Raw genomic sequence first — 24228 nt, 5'->3', positions numbered from 1 at the left:
CATTCCTCTCACCCTGAATAAAGTTCATCGACTCTCCCGCCCCAAACAGACACAGATGATTCCCGCCCCAAACAAAACATTAACGGACAGACTCGCCCCGCCCGAGACGCGCTGCATCATTGCGCTCGCGTCGTCTTGTTTGAAAGTTGATGATTGATTATAATTCAGCCCGGCGTTGTTTTTGTGTCTCGGCTGTAAACACTTGATTTGATATTCAAGCCATGAAGGAAGGTTGGGCGGTGTGAACTCATGCCCGTCCTAAACAGATCCATTTCCTGACGCCATCCTTAATCTTACTAAACTAACCCAGGCGGAGATAAAGTGGACCGTCTCCCTCCTCCCTCCTCCTCCTCCTCCTCCTCCTCCTCCCCCCTCCTCCTCCTCCTCCTACTCCTCCTCCCTCCTCCTCCTCCCCCCTCCTCCTCCTCCTCCTCCCTCCTCCTCCTCCTCCTCCTCCTCCTCCTCCTCCCTCCTCCTCCGCCTCCCTCCGCCTCCTCCAACCCCCTCCCCTCCCTCCACCAAGGTCTGCTTGACTCCCTTCTGTTTAGCCAGTAAGTGCACCACGCTGGATAGGGGGAAGGGGGAGGGGGGAAGATCTCGCCTTCACCTTTACTAGTGTCGTAAGTTGTATCCCCTTTCTGCCTTAAGTGCGTCGTAAAGTGTGTCGTGACTGCGTGCTTTGAATGTCGTAAGTATGTTCGCTTTCACATGAGTGCGTCGTGGGCGCCTCCCATGAATGACTGATCGCGAGTTTACGTCTTGATTGCGTCGGTAGCGACAATTAATGCTTCGTGGGTGTACAGACGTCTTCATTAGCGTGTCGTGAGTGGATTCTTGGACTCTAGACTCGAATGAGTGGATTCTTGGACTCTCTAGACTCGAATGAGTGGATTCTTGGACTCTCTATACTCGAATGAGTGGATACTTGGACTCTCTAGACTCGAATGATTGGATTCTTGGACTCTCTAGACTCGAATGAGTGGATTCTTGGACTCTCTAGACTCGAATGAGTGGATTCTTAGACTCTAGACTCGAATGAGTGGATTCTTGGACTCTCTAGACTCGAATAAGTGGATACTTGGACTCTCTAGACTCGAATGAGTGGATTCTTGGACTCTCTATACTCGAATGAGTGGATTCTTAGACTCTAGACTCGAATGAGTGGATTCTTGGACTCTCTATACTCGAATGAGTGGATACTTGGACTCTCTAGACTCGAATGATTGGATTCTTAGACTCTAGACTCGAATGAGTGGATTCTTGGACTCTCTAGACTCGAATGAGTGGATTCTTGGACTCTCTAGACTCGAATGAGTGGATTCTTGGACTCTCTAGACTCGAGTGAGTGGATTTTTGCACTCTAGACTCGAGTGAGTGGATTCTTGGACTCTCTACACTCGAATGAGTGGATTCTTGGACTCTCTAGACTCGAATGAGTGGATTCTTGGACTCTCTAGACTCGAATGAGTGGATTCTTGGACTCTCTAGACTCCAATGAGCGGATTCTTGGACTCTCTAGACTCGAATGAGTGGATTCTTGGACTCTACACTCGAATGAGTGTACCCTCCGACTTCAACACATCCAGTGTGTCCCTTGAGAGTGTCTTGAGTGTATCAGTTGAGAGTGTAGTGTTGTGTATATACTGTACCTGAGTGACGTGAGTGTATCCTTTGAGTGATGTTGTGAGTGTACGCTTAGGAGTGCGGAGACGAGACCTGAAGGGTTTCTGAAGTGCAGTCTTGAAACATGAGTGTTTGGCAGGAACTATGTTGTGAGTGTGTATCCCTCAATTGTCTCACCAGCACATCTTGACACATGAGTGTGTGGCAGGAACTATGTTGTGTGTGTGTATCCCTCAGTTGTCTCACCAGCACATCTTGACACATGAGTGTGTGGCAGGAACTATGTTGTGTGTGTGTATCCCTCAATTGTTTCACCAGCACATCTTGACACATGAGTGTGTGGCAGGAACTATGTTGTGTCTGTGTATCCCTCAATTGTTTCACCACTACATCTTGAAATGACTTCATTCCTCTGCGTTGAGATTGTATCTTGTGGGTGTGTCGCACTCGCCTAAAGTGTGTCGTAAGTGTATATATTTTGACTTGCTAGAGTCTTGAGTACATGTTTTTTGACCGCCTTGAGTGTACTTTGTGAGTAGTCACGTTGTCTGTGTGTTTGTGTCTCTGTCCTTTGTGTCCTACGCCTGGCAGTCGAGTGTTGTGAGTGTACGTGACCTTTGTGTTGTGGGTATTATTTTTTCCCTCTTGGATGTGTGTTGTGAGAGAGTACATCTCACGCGAATGTTTTGATATCGTAGACTCAGGGGAATATAGCAGGTGTCCCTATAAACAATAGTACAGAGGGTCTATTGTTCCGCGGGAAGGCTCCACCCTCCCTCGGCCGAGCCCGGTAGTACACCCTCCGGCAGTTATATATATAGAGTGAGGGAGAGACATGCTCGGGTGTTGTGGTACTTATGGTGGTTCATGTAGATATTCTTCGTCGTACCTTTTACTCCCCACCTAGCATTAGTTTTCTACATATTTTTCGCTCGTTTTCTGTTCCTCTCCTTCTTCTCCTCTTCTTCCTCCTCCTCTTCTTCTTCCTCCTCCTCTTCTTCCTCCTCCTCCTCTTCTTCCTCTTCTCCTTCTCTTCCTCCTCCTCCTCTTCTTCTTCCTCCTCCTCTTCTTCCTCCTCCTCCTCTTCTTCCTCTTCTTCTCCTTCTCCTCTTCCTCCTCCTCCTCTTCTTCTTCCTCCTCCTCCTCTCCTTCCTCTTCTCCTTCCTCCTCATCCTCCTCCTCCTCCTCCTCTTCTTCTTCTTCCTCCTCCTCACCCAGTTTGAAATCCTTTTCTTCCCGTCTTCTCTCTCAGCTTCGCTGTTCCTCCTCCTCCTCCTCCTTGGTTTGTTCCTTCCATGGTAACCACTTTATTTCTTGTTGCTTCTTCTCCTTTGCCATCTCTCCTCCTCGTCCCATTTACATCTTACTCTCTTCCCCCTCGCGTTTACCTTCATCATTTCCACGAAGTTAATGTCACTGATTTAAGACCCTTCACTCTGGGTGGGCAAAGTGCTCTTCTTGCTGGCGTGCTGGAGCAGAAATGGTTGATCTCAAAGATGTGTGATAATGATGAGTTCGTTTTCGGGGTTTCAATTACTAGTTGGGTGCTAATTTTAGGTTTTAGACCAATAGATTGCCAGGGTCATTAAGGTTGTTTTAGTTTTATATATATATATATATATATATATATATATATATATATATATATATATATATATATATATATTCCTATGAGTCCACGGGGAAAATGAAACACGATAAGTTCCCAAGTGCACTTTCGTGTAATAATCACATCATCAGGGGAGACACAAGAGAGAAATATAACAATCAGTTGATATACAACGAAGAGACGTAGCTAGGACGCCATTTGGTATATATATATAAAACCCTTGATGAAAAAAAATTAATATTTGGGTCAGGTGTTACAAATGATTTTATGATCGCATGTATACACACACCACTTACATGACCTCTCATTACTTATTTGACCTCTCACCACTTATATATGACCTCTCACCACTTGTACGACTCCTCACCACTTATATGACCATCCCAAATCAGTGGTAGAGGTTGGAGGGATGTTGACAGATATCGAGTACTGTACTGATTAAACGTAGATACATACCCGCTGTATATCGCAGCTGCACAATTCATAATGAACCCTGATCTCTGATAGGCTTCCACCCACCGTTGATTGGCTCTTACAGTAGCATTGGTCTCTGTCCTTGACACGCGTAGAATTAGTCAGTTCGTGGCGGTGTTTCATTATGAACCCGTCACGTTGGGATAGGCTTGGAACAAGGTTAGGCATCGAAACCATTTGGTAGTCAAATTGAAGAGGGTTAGATTGCCTGTTCCTCGGGTACTTGCCACAGTAAATACTATCTACACGACACTGAAATAAGGAAATCCTGAGCTATGTCTATGTTAGGGTTCGCAAATGTTAGGCGCCATGGTGGAATTATGAATTGGATAGCCTAAATTAAAGCGTTCGCTTCAGGGAGGAACAAGTTGGGTATCAAATCACTAGGCTGCCCCTGGCAGTGACCAGGTCAAAAGTACTCACTCGCCTTATTGTTGAAACATTAGGTATGACTAGGCTGGCAGTAACTAGGTCCCCAAGTACACACTCGCCTTATAGTAATAGTTGAAATATTAGGTTTCATAGTCGCTTCTGTAAGGAAGTTGCTATTCCGTATTTCTGATGTTGAGTTGGCCATTTGATTAGCAAGTAGATTAGTCCTTCCTCTGGTGAGTGCCGTAAATATTAGGTAAATGAAGGAAAGGACAAAGTTCAGAGTCTTGGAGATGATGTACCAGGACTGAAGCGAAGAGGTGGATCACAGATGATGAGGGTGGAGAACGTGGGTGGATGGGAGGAGAGGAAGTGGATTGACCGTGTGGAGAGAGAGAGAGAGAGAGAGAGAGAGAGAGAGAGAGAGAGAGAGAGAGAGAGAGAGAGAGAGAGAGAGAGAGAGAGAGAGAGAATGTGTGGAAGATGTCATGGAAGGGAATGAACCGATTTGATACAGAGGGGCTCTTTAGGAGAAATGGTTAGTGGGGGTGAGAGAAATATCGAAAGGTCTTGCTAACCTCACGTGTGTGGCTGGAGCAACGTGTGGTGAGTGGAAGTAGTAGCGTGTACTTAATACGAGATTTTGCCAAAAGGCAGAGATAATGAGCGGCGCTCAACGCAGTAAATAATATAGTCTCAAAGGTCGAGTCGTGTGAATTACATGTTGTCAAGTGTTATGTTTGAGGAGAGGGTGACTGTTTGTGGACTGAACAAGCCACTTGGTCCCATGTGTGGGCGAGGCAGAAAGATAAAACAGCTACCTGAGCCAGAGAGGATTGTGGAGGGTTGCAACAAGGAGGGAAGTTTGTGTGAGGGATGGCTGAGAAGTGAGACCCAGTATGAATGAAGGGGAAATACGTGCTACCTAACTCCCTTATGCAACAGCAGACCAGAAATACAGAAATTATTATAGTTGTCATTCATTTTGCTGTGGGTTTGCCCCATTTGAGTAGTACATGTCTGTGTATACCGACTAGGGTGGGTGAGCGAGCACAGTCACAGGAAATGTGTGGGAATTCCCAGTACAGTAATGTTTTATTACCAGAACGCGGGAACTGTGTGACATTTTCCATTACTATTGCACGGTTACGTATTGATGAAACCTTCCATGCATTCTTTAACCGGTATCAAATGATCTAATTCTTTTTCTATTATACGTGATTTTATTATGTACGAAAACTTCTGGTCCAGATCGAAAACATATTAACAACAGTTCATCAAATAGATTAATATATTGACTGTAAGTTTATTGTCTGTCAGCATCTTTCATTTTACGGAAGACCGTTTGTAAACACACCACTGAGTCATCCAAGTGCGCGACCCAATTCCCGCATTACAACACGCTCTACGGTAGACATAGGGAATGGAATGGAACGCCTCAGTAGTACGGTTGCCAAGAATGTTGCGCCCGCCGACGGGTACTTCCCTGCCAGACGTTGATGTTTCTTGCGTCTGGCAGTGAGAGCGAGTCACATGCCGGACCGCTATATATACCCCGCGGGAAAACATTCTCCTTCTCAGTCGATTACACGATTTTCTCCAACCTGTATCGTCTCTGAGAACAGTTGGAGTGAGAGTATACTATTAAAGCCAGTACCGTCTACAAGTGAACCGCTGGTGGTGTTTGCCCTGGAACCTCATAAACACTGGTCTTAAAGTTGCTTTGCCGCGCAGCCGACTCTTAGTGTTTCATTGCAGATTAAAGAGTGAAGGTGATTTGATCTTCATTCATGTATCTGCAGGGATTCTAAAACATATCGGCTTTATTAATATCTGGATTAAAGCACTTGGTGACTAAAACCCCCACGGATAAATTAGTTTTTTGATCGAGTATTGGAGTCGACGAAAACTTTCAAGTCGTGTCTAAGGCTAGACCAAAGCATATCGAAGCATCACATCAACCATTTTTGTGTCGTTCAGGTGTCATTTAAAGATAAACCGGCGCCATGATGCAAGTGAGCACAATGTACGCGCATTCTCTCGAGCGTCAGTTGGTCTCGCGTCGCTCACAACTGATACACAACCTCTCGCGCACCAGCTGTGGCCAGTCGGAGCCGATGCGACAAGCTGCTGACGCATCTACGCTGGACCCGCTATCTCCCTTCCCACCACCCCAGAGGAAGGAGGAGGAGGGGAATCTGGGCTTTGAAATTGACCCGAAGGAATGTACTGACCGCTTGTGTCGTCTACCATCACAGAATCGTGGCGGCCACATACTGGGTTCACCCAGGAGACACACCTCCACAGCCTCCGTGATGGCCACCCGCCTCAGCCAGTCAACAGGCAACCTGAGCGTGCACTCGGACCTCTCCCTCCTGAAGAAGAAGGACGGGCCTGACCACTCCACATCCTATTCGGCCCCACATTCCCCAGTTTTGGACAAGAAAGCAGCGAAAAAGGCCAAAGAAAAGCAAGAGAAGGAAGCCAAGAAGACGCCCTCCAACTTCATGTTGTTGACCCCATGGTTTACCCGCCAGAATTGTGACAAGCTCTTGTCACAGGTACGGTCGGGGGATATCATGGAGTTCAACATCAAACTTCACCACCACTGGTGCATCGCTATCCTGCCCAAAAATAAAAGTAAGTCCCTCCATCTTTCGAAAACAATGTTAAAGTAATAACGGAGAGTAAATGTTTTAACTTGTTGTGGTTCATTTAGGAGACAATGCAGCTGTTTTAGTAACTCTTAGTGAATCTGTTGTCAGGGAAGAAATTTACGAGTACAGTGGGCTCGTAAAATGCCTCCGAATGATCATGCTGAAGATTGTTTGGCTCATATCTTTATTATTTTGCTAACTTCCTGCTCTCTCGCTCACACACACACACACACACACATATATATATATATATATATATATATATATATATATATATATATATATATATATATAGACAAACAAACAAACAAACAAAACTCTTCCAAGGAAGTGTCATGGAGTACAACTATGGATCGGCAACATGTACACGGTCGCACCCAGTGACCCTTACCACTCGGCATTAGGCTTGTTTCAGGGCGTCATTGAAGCTGTGGGCGTATCGTCCATCATCTTTCCAAAGCTTTGACATTTAGTTGACTGGTGGCCGCAGCCATACAGAAGCGTGCTTAGTCAGACAACCCAGGATTTCAATGTTTGCAGTGCCATTATTATTAAGTCACAACAACCTTCACCTGCTTTTTGTGTAGATACAGTCAGTGTTGTCCCTCAGACTTCTTAAAGGTTACCACTGACACTTCTTAGAAAATATAGCTGCTCTATAGCTTGATGCAGACGACTGAGTTTCTGATGAGACATCCTCTTCTCTCTCTCTCTCTCTCTGGACTATAGAACCTAGCCTAGCAACGTTGGAGTTAGCTCACTTGTTGCGGGACAGAGACGGACGGCAGCGTGCTGTGCGGCAGCCCCTGAAGGATTACTGGCACGAGGGAGTTACTGCCAGGATCAACAACTCTAGAGACGTTCACAAGCCACCCCTTCCCGCCGGCGAGGTCACATCAGCCGCCCTTAAGGTAGGTTAAGGAACGGTTGATCCTATAGTTTTGTGTCGTTTGTTCCCTTCTTGTAGAAACGCATGTCCAGTTCACACTTATTCTAGTGATATTCTTGCACCGTAATAGATGATGAGTTATGAATTATGTTTCGATAATCTACACTGTGTGATTATCCGTTGCAGCTGATCGTACAGCCGTATCGCGTGTGGCAGAACTCTGAACAGATGGTTGTGTCGTGTCGTTATGGAGACGGGCAGCGAGCACGCCAGCTGAGTGACGCTGCAAGGTAAGGTTCCTCAGCACTGCTGATGATTCTGTGTTGTTTTCGTAAACAGCCATATCAGGCACAAATCCTGCCCAGCTACACAATTAGCAAACTAGCACAATGCACCCTCCAACATTTAGTGCGTAAGAATATATATATATACCTATGAGTCCACGGGGAGAATGAAACACGATAAGTTCCCTAGTGCACTTTCGTGTATAATCACATCATCAGGGGGGACACAAGAGAGAAATATAAGTCGGTTGATATACATCGAAGAGACGAGGCTAGGACGCCCTAGCTTCGTCTCTTCGATGTATATCAACTGACATATTTCTCTCTTGTGTCTCCCCTGATGTGATTATTACACGAAAGTGTACTTGGGAACTTTTCGTGTTTCATTTTCCCCGTGGACTCATAGAAATATATATATATATATATATATATATATATATATATATATATGGGAGCGGGTGGCTGGAAATCCTCCCCTCTCGTTTTTTTTTAATTTTCCAAAAGAAGGAACAGAGAAGGGGGCCAGGTGAGGATTTTCCCTCTAAGGCCCAGTCCTCTGTTCTTAATGCTACCTCGCAAATGCGGGAAATGGCAAATCATATGAAAAAAAAAAAAAAAAAAAATATATATATATATATATATATATATATATATATATATATATATATATTATCCCTGGGGATAGGGGATTAAGAATACTTCCCACTTATTCCCTGCGTGTCGTAGAAGGCGACTAAAAGGGGAGGGACCGGGGGGCTGGAAATCCTCCCCTCTCTTTTTTTTTTTTAATTTTCCAAAAGAAGGAACAGAAGGGGCCAGGTGAGGATATTCCAAAAAAGGCCCAGTCCTCTGTTCTTAACGCTACCTCGCTAACGCGGGAAATGGCGAAGTTTAAAAGAAAAAAAGAAATATATATATATATATATATATATATATATATATATATATAAATATATACTTTTTTTTATTTTTTTTATTATACTTTGTCGCTGTCTCCCGCGTTTGCGAGGTAGCGCAAGGAAACAGACGAAGGAAATGGCCCAACCCCCCCATACACATGTATATACATACGTCCACACACGCAAATATACATACCTACACAGCTTTCCATGGTTTATCCCAGACGCTTCACATGCCTTGATATATATATATATATATATATATATATATATATATATATATATATATATATATATATATATATATATATGTGTGTGTGTGTTTCCAAGTACATGTCTGGAATCCAGTGCATTCCGCCAATTCACTAGCCTATTTTCAATTCATGTACAGATTGCGAGAGTGAGTTTTGGGCTTCCACTTCTGTTTATCTTATACTTTGCAGATTAAACCAAAGCGATCTTACCGTCTCCATTCTCATCTTTACTAATGCTAGCCATAGGATCTCTCCGTCTTTCTCATTTACAGATTGTCTCTCGCCACTTTTTTTTTTTTTGACACCCTCTTCAATAGTTTTCGACACCTTCTTGAAGTTCTTTTCCACCCCCAAAATACTAAAAGTATATATACTATCCTTGTGTGGTGCTTAACTTTTCCCCTGTCATATTTTAGAAGAACTTGTTTCATGTGCACTTTTATACTTAAATTCTTCCAGTTCGGAGCTTAGTACACCACGACTAGTCAGTCACCCGTAATAACTTCAGCTTTCCCACTGCCACCCTCACTAATCGTGTCTCCCAATTACTTAAAACCTTCTGAAACAGTCGTCTTTCAAACTACATTCCACTGTAAACTGTCCTTGCTGAAAGAAGGAAAAAAAAGAATCGTTGGAAGGAGGTGGGTGTCGACAACTTGCTCTTTAACAGTTTATTGCTTCTAGCGACCTACTAATCTATTCCAACTTCTCTGATCAGGTAATTTGGGATCATATTAATACCTGTGATCACTTCTAACCATGACGTAGCAGTACACTGCAGTAGCCCCACCCCTTAACCTTATAATATTGACCCGTCTTGAAAATCATAATAGACCCATGGGGACATTTCACACGTTTATTTCAAACTATTTTCTTAATCTTGCCACCATTCACTCTCGAGCTCCGCTTTTAATGCAAAAGCCGTTGACACCGTTCGGTTGTGGTCTGTTTGAACTTACCAAAGTGCTTTCTATGTAAATTTTGTCTTACGTCTGCTTTAATCTGTAAATGTTGCATAGTTCCTTGTTACTAGAAGTTTCCCCCAACTAGAGTACAAAAAATCCCGTCTAGACACCTTCCCCTTTGAAAATCCAAAGTTGATCACCTGCTGTGGTTTTATTAACAAGCACTCTCGCCTCTGAAAATTTCTCTCTCTCTCTCTCTGAATATATAATTAAGATATTTCTGGTATTCTAGAGTGAATATATTGTAGTGATTTAAAGATGTCTTCTGTATGTGCATTTGTCGTAGACTACCAACCCATTTTTCCAATAAGTGTTCATGTAGGTTGGTTAGCCTAGCATTACGCATTGCTATGAACGTGAAAGGAAAGTCCCTCTCACTCCCTTTTGGTCTCTTGTCTTTCCAGATGGGGTTCCCTGAGCCGATGTGTAGGTCTGTGGCTGACACTCACCTCCTCCACCCAGAACTCGCCAGCAGCCTCCCCAGGACCACTAAGGAAGAGGACTGTGTCCGTCAACTTTTAAGAGAGTGAGGATGCTTAGCATAGGGGGGAAAAAATTGTTTTGGATATTATCATTATTTATAGAGGGAGAGTTGTTTTAGAATTAGGAATCAGATTATGTTTTTTACTGAATTTTGATTTTAAACTGTACAGATAGATTATATTTTGCATTTTTGGATATTGCCTATACAGTAATGAAGGTGTTTTTTCATAAAAAAAAAGGAGAATCAGTTACGTGAAGAATTATGCACACCATGTGGTACTGGATATATTGTGAATGGCTTATATCGTGTGTATTTTATTACATTGTAAGTGAAAGACAGATAGCAAAGGGCTGTTAGTGTACAGTCACTGAGAGGGTCTTCAGCCAGTAGAAGTGATTTGAGGTATTAGTCGTTAGGGATTGAGGTTTTTCTTGTGAAAAATTTAATGTTCTTCGGCTGTATTTCATATTCTTGGAAAACAGCTTTGAAGAACTCCAAGATCCATGTCTCACAACATTGGAGTATGTAGATGCACATACGATCTTTGGGCATATTTAAATCCAGTGCTGGAAACTCTTGAGGTTTGAGTGAAGAACTTAGGTTGTAGAGAATTGGCCAATAGACGACGGGCATAATGATGATAGCAATGATTAGATAAGCATTTATATATCCATGCCACTTGTAACTGGCTTGACGACACCATGTCACTGGTAAATGTGGAATACGATGCTAATTTAGATTAAACGAAAAAATGTGGTGAGGTGTCATGAATTTGGGAGACAGGACTCGCAGTGGCGGAATTGATGAGAGAGAAAGGCAGTAAAATGTGATGTGTGCGCGAGGATGCCACACATTATTCGCTCCGAAATGGGAAGTTAGACGCCTCAGCGTCAGAGAAATAGATCGTTGGTGTTAACAGACCAAGAATTTTCCTCAGACTTCCCTCTGTTCACACCTTTTTATTGTAGCTTCCGTGACACTTCTCAGGCGTCCCAAAAACCTTAGGGCATTGTTATTGGACCACGTCTTTTTTTTTTTTTAGCGCCTAGCTTTTGAAACGTTATCGAAGAAACACGTAAACCGCTGTCGTTTTGACATCACTTCCTAAACCGTTTTCCCCTCACAGTCCTGAGAAAGTTACGGTATTGAACTTTTACTACATCGATGTAGGAGCTCCGTCATCACTGGCTGCACTTAGCTTTCCCTGCTCGTGAGTTGCCACAGGACATGCGTGGTAGGTACTAAGCGAGTTAGATATCTAAATAACACTGAATGCATTGCAGGGATATACCATTCGAGGCAGTGCACAACGAATTACGCCCAATATGCACCACTTACGCTCGCCCCAGTTTTCAGGGCGGATATCTCTCTCTCTCTGGAATTTTGCAGCTAATTAATTAAGGGTGACTGCCACGGAGGTGGAAGACCCGTTCCAATGGCCACTGGTGAATCCGACGAAGTTAGGAAGGAGACCAAGTTGCTTCTTGTAGCCAACTCTCACCCCCCGCCCCCGCGCGGGGAGTTCTCTGGGTGAGTGTGAGACCTGTCTCTGAAGTTTCAACTGCGCTTTCGGCCATTTCTATGAACAGGTAGCTGAAGAGATCAAGAATCCTGGTGCTTGTTGGTACAAAAAAAAAAAAGAAGAGGAGGAGTACTGTCAGTTGTCTATTTTTTTTTTTTTTTTTTTTTTTGTAAGTGTTCATGTGTGAGGTGTGTTTGTAAACGTGTTAGATTTCAAGTGTTTTGATATGAGTTTGGGTCACGTTTCCATGCGGTTCCTGTGTGGATGGTGTTCGGGGGGGATAGATAGACTTTCCATTGCCTTTATAGAAGACGAACTTAGGTTGACAAGGTACACGAGGAAACCGCGATGTATGAACAACTTCCTCCTTGATCTCACCTTTCCATATTCATCGAAGAGTCAACTCAGGTCAGAGTCTTTTAAAAAAGTCATTCACTTAGCTTGTCCACAACAGGCTGAGTTGAGGAGGTGGTCCAGCCTATCTATGACCGGGACAGGACGATGGCAAGTACGAAGAAGTATTATTATTGTCAGCCATCCGTTTTACCTTGTGTGTGTTCCGCGCCCCGCGCCACCTTCCACCCAACCCCAAAGTTTCCATGATCATGTGTTCTCATAGTCGTCTCATATATCCACATCTGTACGCGAACGGCTACACAAAAAAAAAAGATTGTGTGACGCTTCCATGCGGCGACAGAAGTTCCTATGTTAGCCAGTACTCTTACGTCACTCATGGCATTTTGCATCTTCCATTACACCTGTAAATTATGTCATCTCCAATCTTCACTTGTAAATTGCGTCATTACCTTCCCTGCGTCACTTGTAATTACGTCATTTTCGTCATGATAAACGTCACCATTCCAAATTGTGGCTCTGGCAGTGGTATGTGTGTGTGTGTGTGTGTATGTGGTAAGGACCAGCGGTCCTGACCTGGACACTTTCGCCCATGTAACACAGATGTCCATCAGTACCTGAGTGAAGTCCTATTATTTTTTTTCCCCACACACACTTGGTTCTGATTTCATATCCTCGATCTGGAATGTAGTGTGGCTAGGGCCAGCTATCTTGGTATCTTCTTACAGTGCTGCTGGATACGTTTGGAGATCGACCTCCCCAACTTGTGTGTGTGTGTGCGCGCGCGCTTGTGTGTGTGTGTGTGTTGGGTGGGCATTACTGAGAACATTGTACCCTCTTCTTAATATGTTTCATACTATTTTTTTTTTTGGTTTTGTTTTTGTTTTGGTATTTACCATCACATCACGAGATATTGGTTTGGTAGTTTTAACGCCTCCAGCGTCAGCTGTGGCGCAATGTATTATTTCATGGCGTCATTTTTCTCGCCTTTCTGAACATAATGGAGAATTATAATCCCCCCAGGGGAAAGTGTAACGTGCCTGGGGACAGACGAAACGCCATCATGATATATGGCCATAACGTTTTACCACATCATGTTTAGCTTGGTTTTATAGATTAGTAGATACTTGTAAGTTAGTGCAGCTCTGTTGTTGGCTTACATTATTTAAGACTAGGCTTCGGCTGTCGGTGCAGCGACTATATTTTTGTATGGCATGGAAGAACCGTTTTAAGACTCGACTTCGTTTGTGTTTACCTCTGAACGAGAGACAGAATGTCGCGATCGACCAGCCGAAGACGGTCAGACCAGGAACGCTTTAAAACTGAATGTCTGTGAAACTCCTCTTGACCAAACTAGTAATTAAAGAGGGTAGCTTCATAGTGTATCTACTTCAGAGCTGGTGTTTTAACAAGATATTCCTTCGCACTCTGATGTGGCAGTGGGTGTCTAGCTTCTAAGTACTCTGTATATATATATACACATTATATAAACATATTTGAGGCATGATGACCATCCATATATTTTTTTTTTTTTTTACCCGTGACCAGTGATCTCTTGTAGAGTAGAAGCTTCCCATTGGTCTGAACCATCATGGTTATTTTGTCTATGCATGTAAATATTGGCTCTGTGATAACTACTAAATATTAAGATGATTACATGGCCGCGAACGCGAACTTCAACTGTACATTCCGGCGTACATCCACACCTTGTTGCCCTTCGCCTTACCAACACTTCGTCATCCCTTGTGCAGTGTGCACTCTGGACATTGGCTATAAGAACCTATTGATACTGAGAGTAATCTAAATGTTTTTTGCTCGCTTGTATGCGCCAAAGTATATGGTAGATCTACACGGAGGTGATTTAAGGGCATGGAATAACGAGGTGTTGATGTACTTGAGCCAGTCTGCTTTTCACGTGATCGGGCTACCAGTCTGTCTTTTTACATTCCCCCTTCCCCTCAACCCCTACAGCCTACTTAACGTCTGCAGAGGACTTCCAGTTCTCGAAAGCAATCCCTCCAAATCTGGCCATGCCACCCACTCACATCCCACCCCACTTTCTTCCCCTCACACACATTCTTTAGTCCTTCAAAACCATATCCTAAATCATCCCCCTCCTCCTCATAGACCAGTGTTTGGTCCCCACACAACCTGCTCATGTAAGGCATATCTCTCGACCCTTTGGTTTGGCCATCCCTTCTTCCTCCCAACCTTCCCCCATCGAGCCTCATGTTCACCTCGTGTCCTATAAGGTTTCATCTGTTGACATGTGATCGCATCTTTTAGAACTTTTTCTTTTCATAACTTCATTGACATATCTTAGATTTCAGTTGAAATGTTTCGTTTCAGTTTTGATACTGTAACCCAATATGTTTCTTTGTTTTCTGTTATGGAATATATATTGTTATATATATATATTTTTTTTCTAATCTTGTATCAAGAGATGATTATACTATGTGGCAAACTTTCTCTCCTTTTTTATTATTATATATTCTGAAGAAGAGGTCGTACAGTTGCTCAATGGTCAGTATTTTGTACGACTTGTGGTATCATTTACCAGGACACAGTGTGAATCAAAACTGTAAAAAAACCCTGTTGTATCGTTTGTTTTACCCTAAATATATTTTGTAATGAAGCTCTATGATGTGTTTTAATGTTAAACCTGTACCGCCCGGCGAGACTTTGCAAGGAAAACACACACACACACACACATGCAAAGTGATGCATTAATACAATGGGAAGAGCAAGTGTTTTTTTTCATTTGTTTTCCTTTTTTAATCAATAATGAAACTATAGTTCATGGAACAATTTTAATGAGCTCTTATTTAAACAAATACAGGAGAACAGTGGAGATGAAATCCAATTAAACCCACAGGATACAATGAGACGCCAAGCTTTCGCTTATTTCTTAAAAGACATCTTCAGAGCAGCTGTCTTCCTGTTCCCTGTGGGTTTATTTGGTTTTGATGAGTTTATGTCCTCAATAATGAATCCAAAGTTTGCACTAATTATTAATGTCCTGAATTAAGTGATGTGGCGGGAATGGAATAGCCTTTAACATACACAGGCTCACAGGAAGACAAAAAAGTCTGTTACAACTGAAGAGAAGAACATGTACCCCAGACTGTGGGTTTGTCATACAGGAAGTCTATTGATAATGCTACACATATGACTAGGGTTTAGACGAAGGTTTGTGTCCTGAACTGTAACGTCTGTGCTGCTAATCTGGATTTTGTAAATGGTTTTAATCCCAGGACCTTTTCGAGTAGCTCCGCAGCCATTTTAAGAACAAGATGGTCTTTAAATTCGACCAAGTTAGTCACCGAAACTATTCTATTTTGTCAGCTGACGATGGTACAAGCCTCGCCAAAGTTGACTTTTACTGTAACGTCAAGCAGAGGGTCACGTAACACCCATGATATATATATATATATATATATATATATATATATATATATATATATATATATCAAACAACTGCATCGACTGTAGGTAAAAAAAAAGAAAAAAAGACGTCCCTGCATAAAATTGAGTACCATAACACGCACACGAATGCAGCTAGGCTAGGATGTTTTGGATTCCCTCGTCGGCTCAAGTCAGTTCACTTTAATTCCTTCATTGGCACAGGCGTAACGTCGGCATTAGGATCACCACCATTAACCCATTATTATCATAAGTGCATTAAACCTGTTGAAGTTTGTGAGATCGGAAGAGAGTGTGTGTTAACCTTCCCCATCCTGTCAGGGTCCAGGCCGGCCAAGCCCTTCCTTGCTCCCTGGATCTATTACGTATCGACCGCTTCATCATAGGTTGCCGGCGCTTATCGGCTGACGTCGCGTAATATCGGAAGAATCTGATATCGGTTCATTTTCCTGTCGTAAAGTTCTACGACAGTTGTATCATTCATTACTTCCTGAGAAAAAAAAAAATATAAACGACGCAATTTTGTTATGGTTTGTAAACAAAGGATCCAACCTGATGTATGACGGGAGTGAAATCAGTGACTCCGACCCTCATCTTCCTATGATCCTTTTTCAGTTATACAATAGACTTATTGACTCGTCATTAAGCTATTTGTTTCTGGTGAGAAAGACAAGGTCACTCATATACATTTATATATAGGTGTTACCGGACTCCACCTACTCGAGCGAGAGTCACCTTTGGCGAGGCTGTATCACTTGGGAGTACAATCTCGTCAAAGAAATCCTCATTCTAAAGAAGTTCACATTTTCCTGCTACTGGAAGTAGCGCAGCCTTGGGCTTCGGTTACCTCTGGAAAGGGATCTAGGGTTAAACAAGGACTTCTTGGAAATTGATTCTGAGGTAATTGTTAATCATATATATATATATATATATATATATATATATATATATATATATATATATATATATATATATATAATTTGCCCTCCATGGAAGAGAGAAGAGTGAGGGGTGAGACGATGAAAATATTTCACGTTTTAAAACAGATTTTGTTTGACGACAACTAAAGACTAACGTGAAACTAAAGAAAAAATTTTTCTTTTTTTAGAAATAGTATGAAAAGAATCTTTTATAGTACAAGAGTAGCAAATGAACGGAATAACTTGAGTTATGTGACGGTGAATGTTTGACACCATAGAAAAGTTTAGAAGTTAGTATGATACCAAAGTGAAAAACCATGGGGCCCCCCACGGGTGTGTAAAAGCACCTCATAACAGAAGGGCATCTCTGAAGTAGTTAAGGCAGCTTCAAGGTTGCACTACTTTCAGAAACAGGGAAATGTTGAACTCTTAAGGAGACAGAAGGTCTTCATTGACGCAATGCTCTTTTCCGCCAGGCAGCCTCGCCGAAGACTTCACTGGTGACGCAACCGGAATCCAGTCACGTACCAGGACAGTACATAATGATAATTATCTATTTATCTATCCCTCTGTCTATATAGTCATCTATCTATCCATATAGATATAGATAGTGTGTGTGTGTGTGTGTGTGCAGGAGCCTCCTAGAATATAGACCAGAATAGCCTCCGACGCAGTAAATAATTTATACTTATCATTATCCACTTTCTTTCCAGCGTCATATCAAATTACATAATTTTCAACATCCAATTCGTTTGATGCTAGAAAGGAAGTTGTAATGGAAGAGTGACGCGAACATGCAATCATGCACTTCGCCTCCCCTCCTCCAATCCTATCTCATGTGAATCTCACAAAGTGAGAAGTGATTTGTTAATCAGGGAAAATATGTGATTATATGTAAAGAAATTTGTACTTATTGGACAACGTAACTCAAAAGATAAAACAAAACTAAATATCTAAACCTATCGTAGCATAATTTCGTAGCCTACTGTAGTTTCCGTCATAATTGATTATGTCTTTGGTTATTTGTCTAAGATATCTTATCATATTTAGGTGGATAGAGGACAACAAAAATTTGAAAATTGAACTTAGCGAGCTGTTGTCCAAGATTAACAAAAAAGGTTTACAGAATGAAGATTCTCGCAAACTTATGATTAAATCATTTCAAGAACATTATAGCAAGTTGTGCTTGCAGGGTCCAGCCGCTAATCACATGGGAATCCATGTGATTTTATGAGCCACATACTTCTCTAACATGTAAGATACTTGAGGGTCAACAACACAGGATTCTGTTACGCTTCAAATGACCAGGAGTAAGTCATCGTGCGAGGCTATGATGGGTCATAGACCAATGCAATGCATTTCGAACGAGGAACGAGGCAATACACTACATACGAAAGATGACATTCGTAAAGCCACCAAATTCCAGTAAAAAGCCATACTTAACGTATGTTTGGCTTCAGCAAAAAGTAATGAGTCATTATCCAGACTAATCGGCACCAGTAGGTCAAATGTTATTTTGCCGATTAGTTTTATAGCTTATCACCACTTAATTACTGGATTAATCGACTATTCCTATGGAAGAAACTTTTCTTTTTTTTCAGTTATTGAGAATCATACGAATAACAGTTTCAGTGAGCGAAAATGTAAACTTTTATGGTAGCAAGGTCACCAAGGTCTTAGAGTGGTCATCATAATTCACTGTGTTGAAAGGTCGACCCATTTAACCTTCCAACTGTTCCAGCTCCCACCCAAAGCCTACCTCATTAGAACGCGCCCACGTCAGCCTAACCCATAGGTGGCAGAAGGGCAAATGGTGTCCTAATTCATTTAATCGGGGGAAAATAACGTTTAACCCACTTGTCGACCAAATAAACACTGAGTCACCCAAACAAAATGAAAATGAGTTTATTCCTCTGTTAATCATCTCAAAACGTGTGCAAAAATAACTTAAGCGAATGTTACTGTCGCATTCTGGTGTAACGAGAAAAACAGGTGTCATCGCCTGACACACGCTGGAGTCTCATTTCTCACTGGAATTTAAGAATAAAATTTATAACATATATTTTCTAACCCCACAGGCAACCCAGCCCTTCACGAACCCCTGGGGGTTGGTCGTTAAAAGGGGAACCTAGATCGGGCTGGTATATATATATATATTATATTCCTATGAGTCCACGTGGAAAATGAAACACAAGAAGTTCATAACTGCACTTTCGTGTAATAATCACATCATCAGGGGAGACGCAAGAGAGAAACATAATTCAGTTGATATACATTGAAGAGACGAAGCTAGGACGCCATTTGGTAAACATGTGATTGTCCAAGACATACAACGAGCGTTCATAAACTTATCATATATATATATATATATATATATATATATATATATATATATATATATATATATATATATATATATATTGGGAAGGATCACGATGTTGTGCGTGATCAAGTGTATTCCTGAATCCACGGGGACTCATAGGTATATATATATATATATATATATATATATATATATATATATATATATGGCAAACACTAATTACTACAGCATTAGTATATATCAAGTATGGTTCATATCTAAAATGACGTTACAGTCACTGTGTATTTCACTGTTAAAAGATACACTCACTAGCAATAATAGCTATACCAACCCTTTTTTTTTAATGTTTCCTTTAATTTTTACTATTATTATGATCATTATAGTAATCCTAAACGAACTCCTTCATTATGACAATCTTATATTCATGACGTTTCGACCAAACGCTCCGTCACAAGTAACTGCGTCACATGTTGACGCAGGTTTAATACTGGTGAAGGACATCCTGCATGAGTTCATTATGTCATTCGAAGGTCAGTCACCGATAACCATTATACCTTTATTTATTGAACGTTCTGTGTGTGTGTGTGTGTGTGTGTGTGTGTAGCTTTAAAACTTTATGTGATCCTAGTTATCGATATCAGTAAGCAATGAATGAAAAGGCTAATTTTGTAGTTTTAGAAAAAGACATGCGGTGACTCTCTAGATAATCATAAGTAATTTGGGTTTTCCTATTATGATATACTACATTAGCCGTAAATGAGACTGGGGGAGTATGATGTGGAATATTAATTATTTCATCCAACGATATTTGATCACTGATAGTCGGGAGGGGTATGAAAATCAAGAGATAACGTAAAGGGTTACTCAGCGTAAGAGCAGGTGATACGTTCGTGGAAATTAATAATCTCTCATTCATTCTACCTGCAGCCGAGATTTATTGAGAATTTACGCATTTTTTAAAATGTTTGTTGCTTGTGGGGAACCTCGCGTGGGTTGGCCAGGTGGCAGCGTCAACACAAAGGCGTGGCAAAAAGTCTCTCGTCTGTGTGTTTTGTAATGTCTATCAGCTTGGCGTAAGTAACCTTAATTAAGGTCACAGGGCCTCTGGTAGACTGAAACAGAAATATTGAAAGTGAAGGTAAAATGTCGATTGTTACGTGAGGTTGTCTTTGGTTGTATCGTGCGAGATTAAACTTTCTTAGCGCCTAAGTCTCCCTGTAGCATCCATTGATCAGACTCACACAGGATGAGAAGTAGTGTAGCAATGGTATCAACTAGATGTCAATAGTGATATAAGGTATTTACGTGTTAAATTTGTATTATCATAATTCTTGAACGTGTAAATTCAGGAGAGTTTTTTCACAAAGCTTCTGTTGTTTTTTCTACGTGTTTAACTCCACGTTTTCCATGATCTTCAAGGCCCTCCCCAATACGGGTACGTAATTATCATGAAATATAAAAGGTAACGTAGAATTTATTTTGCCGACTAGTCGGCATTCGTACGTCAAAGAGTGTTATGTCCAGTAATATATATATCCTTAACTTCCAATTCATCACAGGATTTATCAGCCGTTCCTTTAGAAGCTTGTGATCACTTGTAGGTTCGTACTGATATCAATTCTGGAAAGAAAGAAGACTTGTTTAACTGCTTTAAGTCCACGGGATAAGAGGGAGAGCTTAAACCATCCTTAAATCCCAGCCGTGGGATGTAACCTACCTCCATGGCAAGGTAGCATTGAGACACGAACTTGATAATCAGGATTTAATTTCTCAACGTTTCGATAATTGTCTTCCTGAGGAGAGTGAAACAACAATCAAAACGAGGATAATTAAATTTTGATCAGCAGCTCGTCTCATTATTATTATATTATTATCATTACATATTTTATAATGAATAATATTCATAACCTAATCTTAGCGTAAACTTATCTATCTCAGCTTAATTCAAAAGTAGAACAAGCGAGAGATGGTGAAAAAATTACGTCGGCAAAACAACGTTTTACCCATTAATGCCGACTAGGTGGGTAATTAACCTCTGCCAAAAAAAATATTTTGATAATCCAAATCGTGTTCTCCATGTATTATTTAATTCTAAATAGAGTATACTGCCTTTACAATGGAAAATGATATTTCCAAGTTATCCAGGTGGTGTCTTTAAACTTCACATTTATGGAACACATTTATGGAATGATTTGTCCCTGAACATTATTGACAAGTTTACCATACCGTATTTCGCTTTATTAAATACTTTTGTTTACACGTAAGTGCAATCTGGAATATTGTGATGCGATAATACTTGGGAGTGGCCCATTCTTTGAACTTTCTCAACATTGCACATCTTTTAGACTTTATATGCCTGTCTAAAGTTACAATCTTAACTCATTTTATTCCATTCGTCCACAATTATGATATAAAAGTGCTTCAATGTCTTCTTTATACACGGATTCCTTCAGTTTATTTCCTACTTGCCTCACCTTAGCAAGGAAGAAAAGAGAACGAAGCACCATTGCAAGTTTGAAACATGCGGAGCCCAGGTTTAGTTTCCACCAAAGGATCTTTGGTTTCCTCTTTCTTTTTTTCCCTGTTTTTTTTTTTTCCATCCAAGATATCCGTGACAGGGGCATGTTATTTTTATTTTCCCTTCCTTTGTCGTCCACCGTATAGATACAAAAGTCTGAAAGCGGCCGGTGGCTTTTGAAGCTACAAGCGGTTTCGCTCGATAGAGTGGACGTTGACAGGTTGTTTTTATGCGTGTCGATAGGCTGCTATCCGGTTCACTCCTGGACGGTGAAGGAGAGAGAGCCTCGACTGTGGATGGACTTTGGTAAATTTCTTGTTGAAAAGTGAAGTGATTTTGGAATTGTTTTAAATATGGGCAGACAAAGTACCTTGCACCTCTCAGCAAGGGAAGTGCATTAGGTGCGGTTTATACTATCTGTCGATACAGAATACACGAGCAGGACGCTAGGCATACAATCCCATAACTTAACCTGACATGAATTTAAAAAGAATATGGAAAAAAAAAATCTGGATCTCATAAGAAATAGTAACCACTTCGTATGCATTAATTTGAAGGCTAGGTCAGGTACTACGTAATGGGTGAAAACCATGTAGTACACCTTACCTCACTCACTGTTGATCAAATTAGGTAATTTTGCGTTGGGGATTCCGGTGCCATTAAGGAGAAAAAGCGCCATCGACTTTCCGTAGCTTATTCAGATGCTAGAGCTGCATTTCAGTTCAAGAAATTGTAGTTTTAAGGGTTCGAATCCAGTAAACCCATGGGTATACTAAGCCTTTCCGTTTTGGTGATGAATTTGGGTGGCGTTTTAACCCGATGGAAATTTCACAAAATTATCACATATATAATCAGAACAGAATCCTAAGGTAGCTTTTGTTGCCACTAAAAACTCATGGGCTTTGGCAGGTCTTTTACAGTCGCCAGAACTTTCCAGCTTGGGGGACCAAACGTTGTTTGACTTATTGAAGGAGCATCACGGATCGCCCTGTACTTTTGTACTTTTTATACTTTATTGCGAATTGGATCCCAGTAATTATTGTAAGAGTGGCTTCCAACTTGTATATATTCTTATTTGTTTTTTCTTTTGTGTGTGTGTGTGGTCTTCCGGAAGCAATTAAAGGCAGGATTTTATTCTTCTCCAGTTTCATTAATGTTCATGTGTGTATTATTTACTGAACGTTAAAAAAGTTAGACATCATTGGATATCTGACCTTCATCGTTACACATAATCTAGTGAAAAAAAAAGAAAAAGATTTTCTTCAGTTTTTCGGTGACATTTAGAAAAGATCACAGAGTTCGGTGGGACGAGAAGAAGCGGTCACTGGGAACGAATCTATTGTGGCTAACGGCCTTGGGATCCAGTCAATGTCTAATGTAGGAGAGTGAACTCAAGACTGACTGATACTTGATCGTTGTTGGTATTAATATTATGACGATATTTTCACTAGATTTGAGCATAACCCTTCAGCTCCCTGTTTTCTCTCCAGCTATTATAGGTGAGGTTTAACTGCAGAATCTCTCGAGACCTCTAGTCTGAGGAATACATGACCCCCGTAGCCTGACATCTGGGTTGACGAGTGAAGGCCGTGTGAGGCGATTCGTCTGGTCTCGATGACATAGCGTGAACGACAAGCCACAGAATTCCTAGAGCATAAAAGAGGTGGCGTGTGATGGGAGACTTGCAGTCCATCATGGAAATAAAGAGAAAAGTGGTGGATCATGGGGTACGGTGTACGACGCGGCATTGATGAGACGCGCGCAAATGGAGGCGAATTAAGTTGATTGAGAGGGGGATGTGGTTAAATGGCTCAAACATTTCAACATTGAGGTTGCGGTTTCAGGGCTCCAGCTTGACTTGGTTATGGGGTGGGGGTGTGGGGGTGTTTGCGATCAATATCCCCCACCCCGACCCCCACCAACAAGCTAGTTGGGAGGCGTGGTCGAAGGGCCCTTAGAGACGTGATCTGATGGTTCCAGCTTACTGGTTTAGAGTATATTAGTACAGGTGAAACGCGCACTTTTTCAAAGAACACTTTCCTACAGCCAGGATTCGAAACCAGGACCTTTTGCGTGGTATACCTAACCTAACCTAACCTAACCGATAAGCTGTGATCACCCCTAATAGGAAAATGACTATTCGACAATTGGATAGTCATTCCTGTATTAGAGACGATCATAGCCTAGCTGTTACATTAACGAATACCACGCAAAAGGTCCTGAACCCTATCTGTTGGAGTGTACACTGTAGTAGTCTAGCTTTTCAAGTAGAGGGGTAGGTAGTGTGGACGTTGTAGCCTAGCGTGTGTGATGTTGCCTAGCCTTCGTTCTGACTTGAATGCACTGTAGCCTCGCACAGTGACAGTGGGTCATCACCCCTCAGTGCCTGACTGATTATGTAGGAAGACTTTGTATCATATTTTAACCCCTTCGGATCTGATGTTAGGTTAAGGTGTTGTATGATAACGTCGTTGCAGACTCAGTGACCAGCCCGATCCAGGTGCAACGGTAACTTTCAAGGTTAATGAACCAGAGAACACAACTATGATAACCCCATGATCCTTGAGCATTAACCCCCTAACCATAATCCTTGAGCATTTACCTTAGTGCTTATGAATTACCCTCTGACTAGACCTAATGTATTTGGTTCCTCACGAC

At 41.6% G+C, this 24228-nt stretch overlaps 2 protein-coding genes across 3 annotated transcripts in view; both read left to right on the top strand.

Annotated features, from left to right (window-relative positions):
* Positions 1-5642: 5642 nt before the first annotated feature.
* On the top strand, positions 5643-15027 carry l(1)G0469 (lethal (1) G0469). The gene is made up of 4 exons (XM_071665501.1): positions 5643-6718; positions 7465-7646; positions 7811-7914; positions 10431-15027. The coding sequence occupies exons 1-4, from the start codon at positions 6085-6087 to the stop codon at positions 10546-10548; spliced, it is 1038 nt and encodes a 345-aa protein (XP_071521602.1). The 5' UTR covers positions 5643-6084; the 3' UTR covers positions 10549-15027.
* A 4472-nt stretch (positions 15028-19499) lies between these two features.
* Positions 19500-24228, top strand: part of LOC139750769 (uncharacterized) — a 284624-nt gene continuing 279895 nt past the window's right edge. The window contains exon 1 of one of the 2 annotated variants that reach the window (XR_011713215.1): positions 19500-19582. The gene's annotated coding sequence lies outside the window, so the exon portion shown is untranslated. Of the gene's footprint in view, positions 19583-21809; positions 21877-24228 lie in introns of those variants that run through there. The other variant, XR_011713217.1, reaches the window with a different exon arrangement.

The sequence above is a fragment of the Panulirus ornatus genome, chromosome 10 (genome assembly GCF_036320965.1).
Source record: "Panulirus ornatus isolate Po-2019 chromosome 10, ASM3632096v1, whole genome shotgun sequence".
Lineage (NCBI taxonomy): Eukaryota > Metazoa > Arthropoda > Malacostraca > Decapoda > Palinuridae > Panulirus > Panulirus ornatus.
This window is presented reverse-complemented; position numbering and strand designations above follow the sequence as displayed.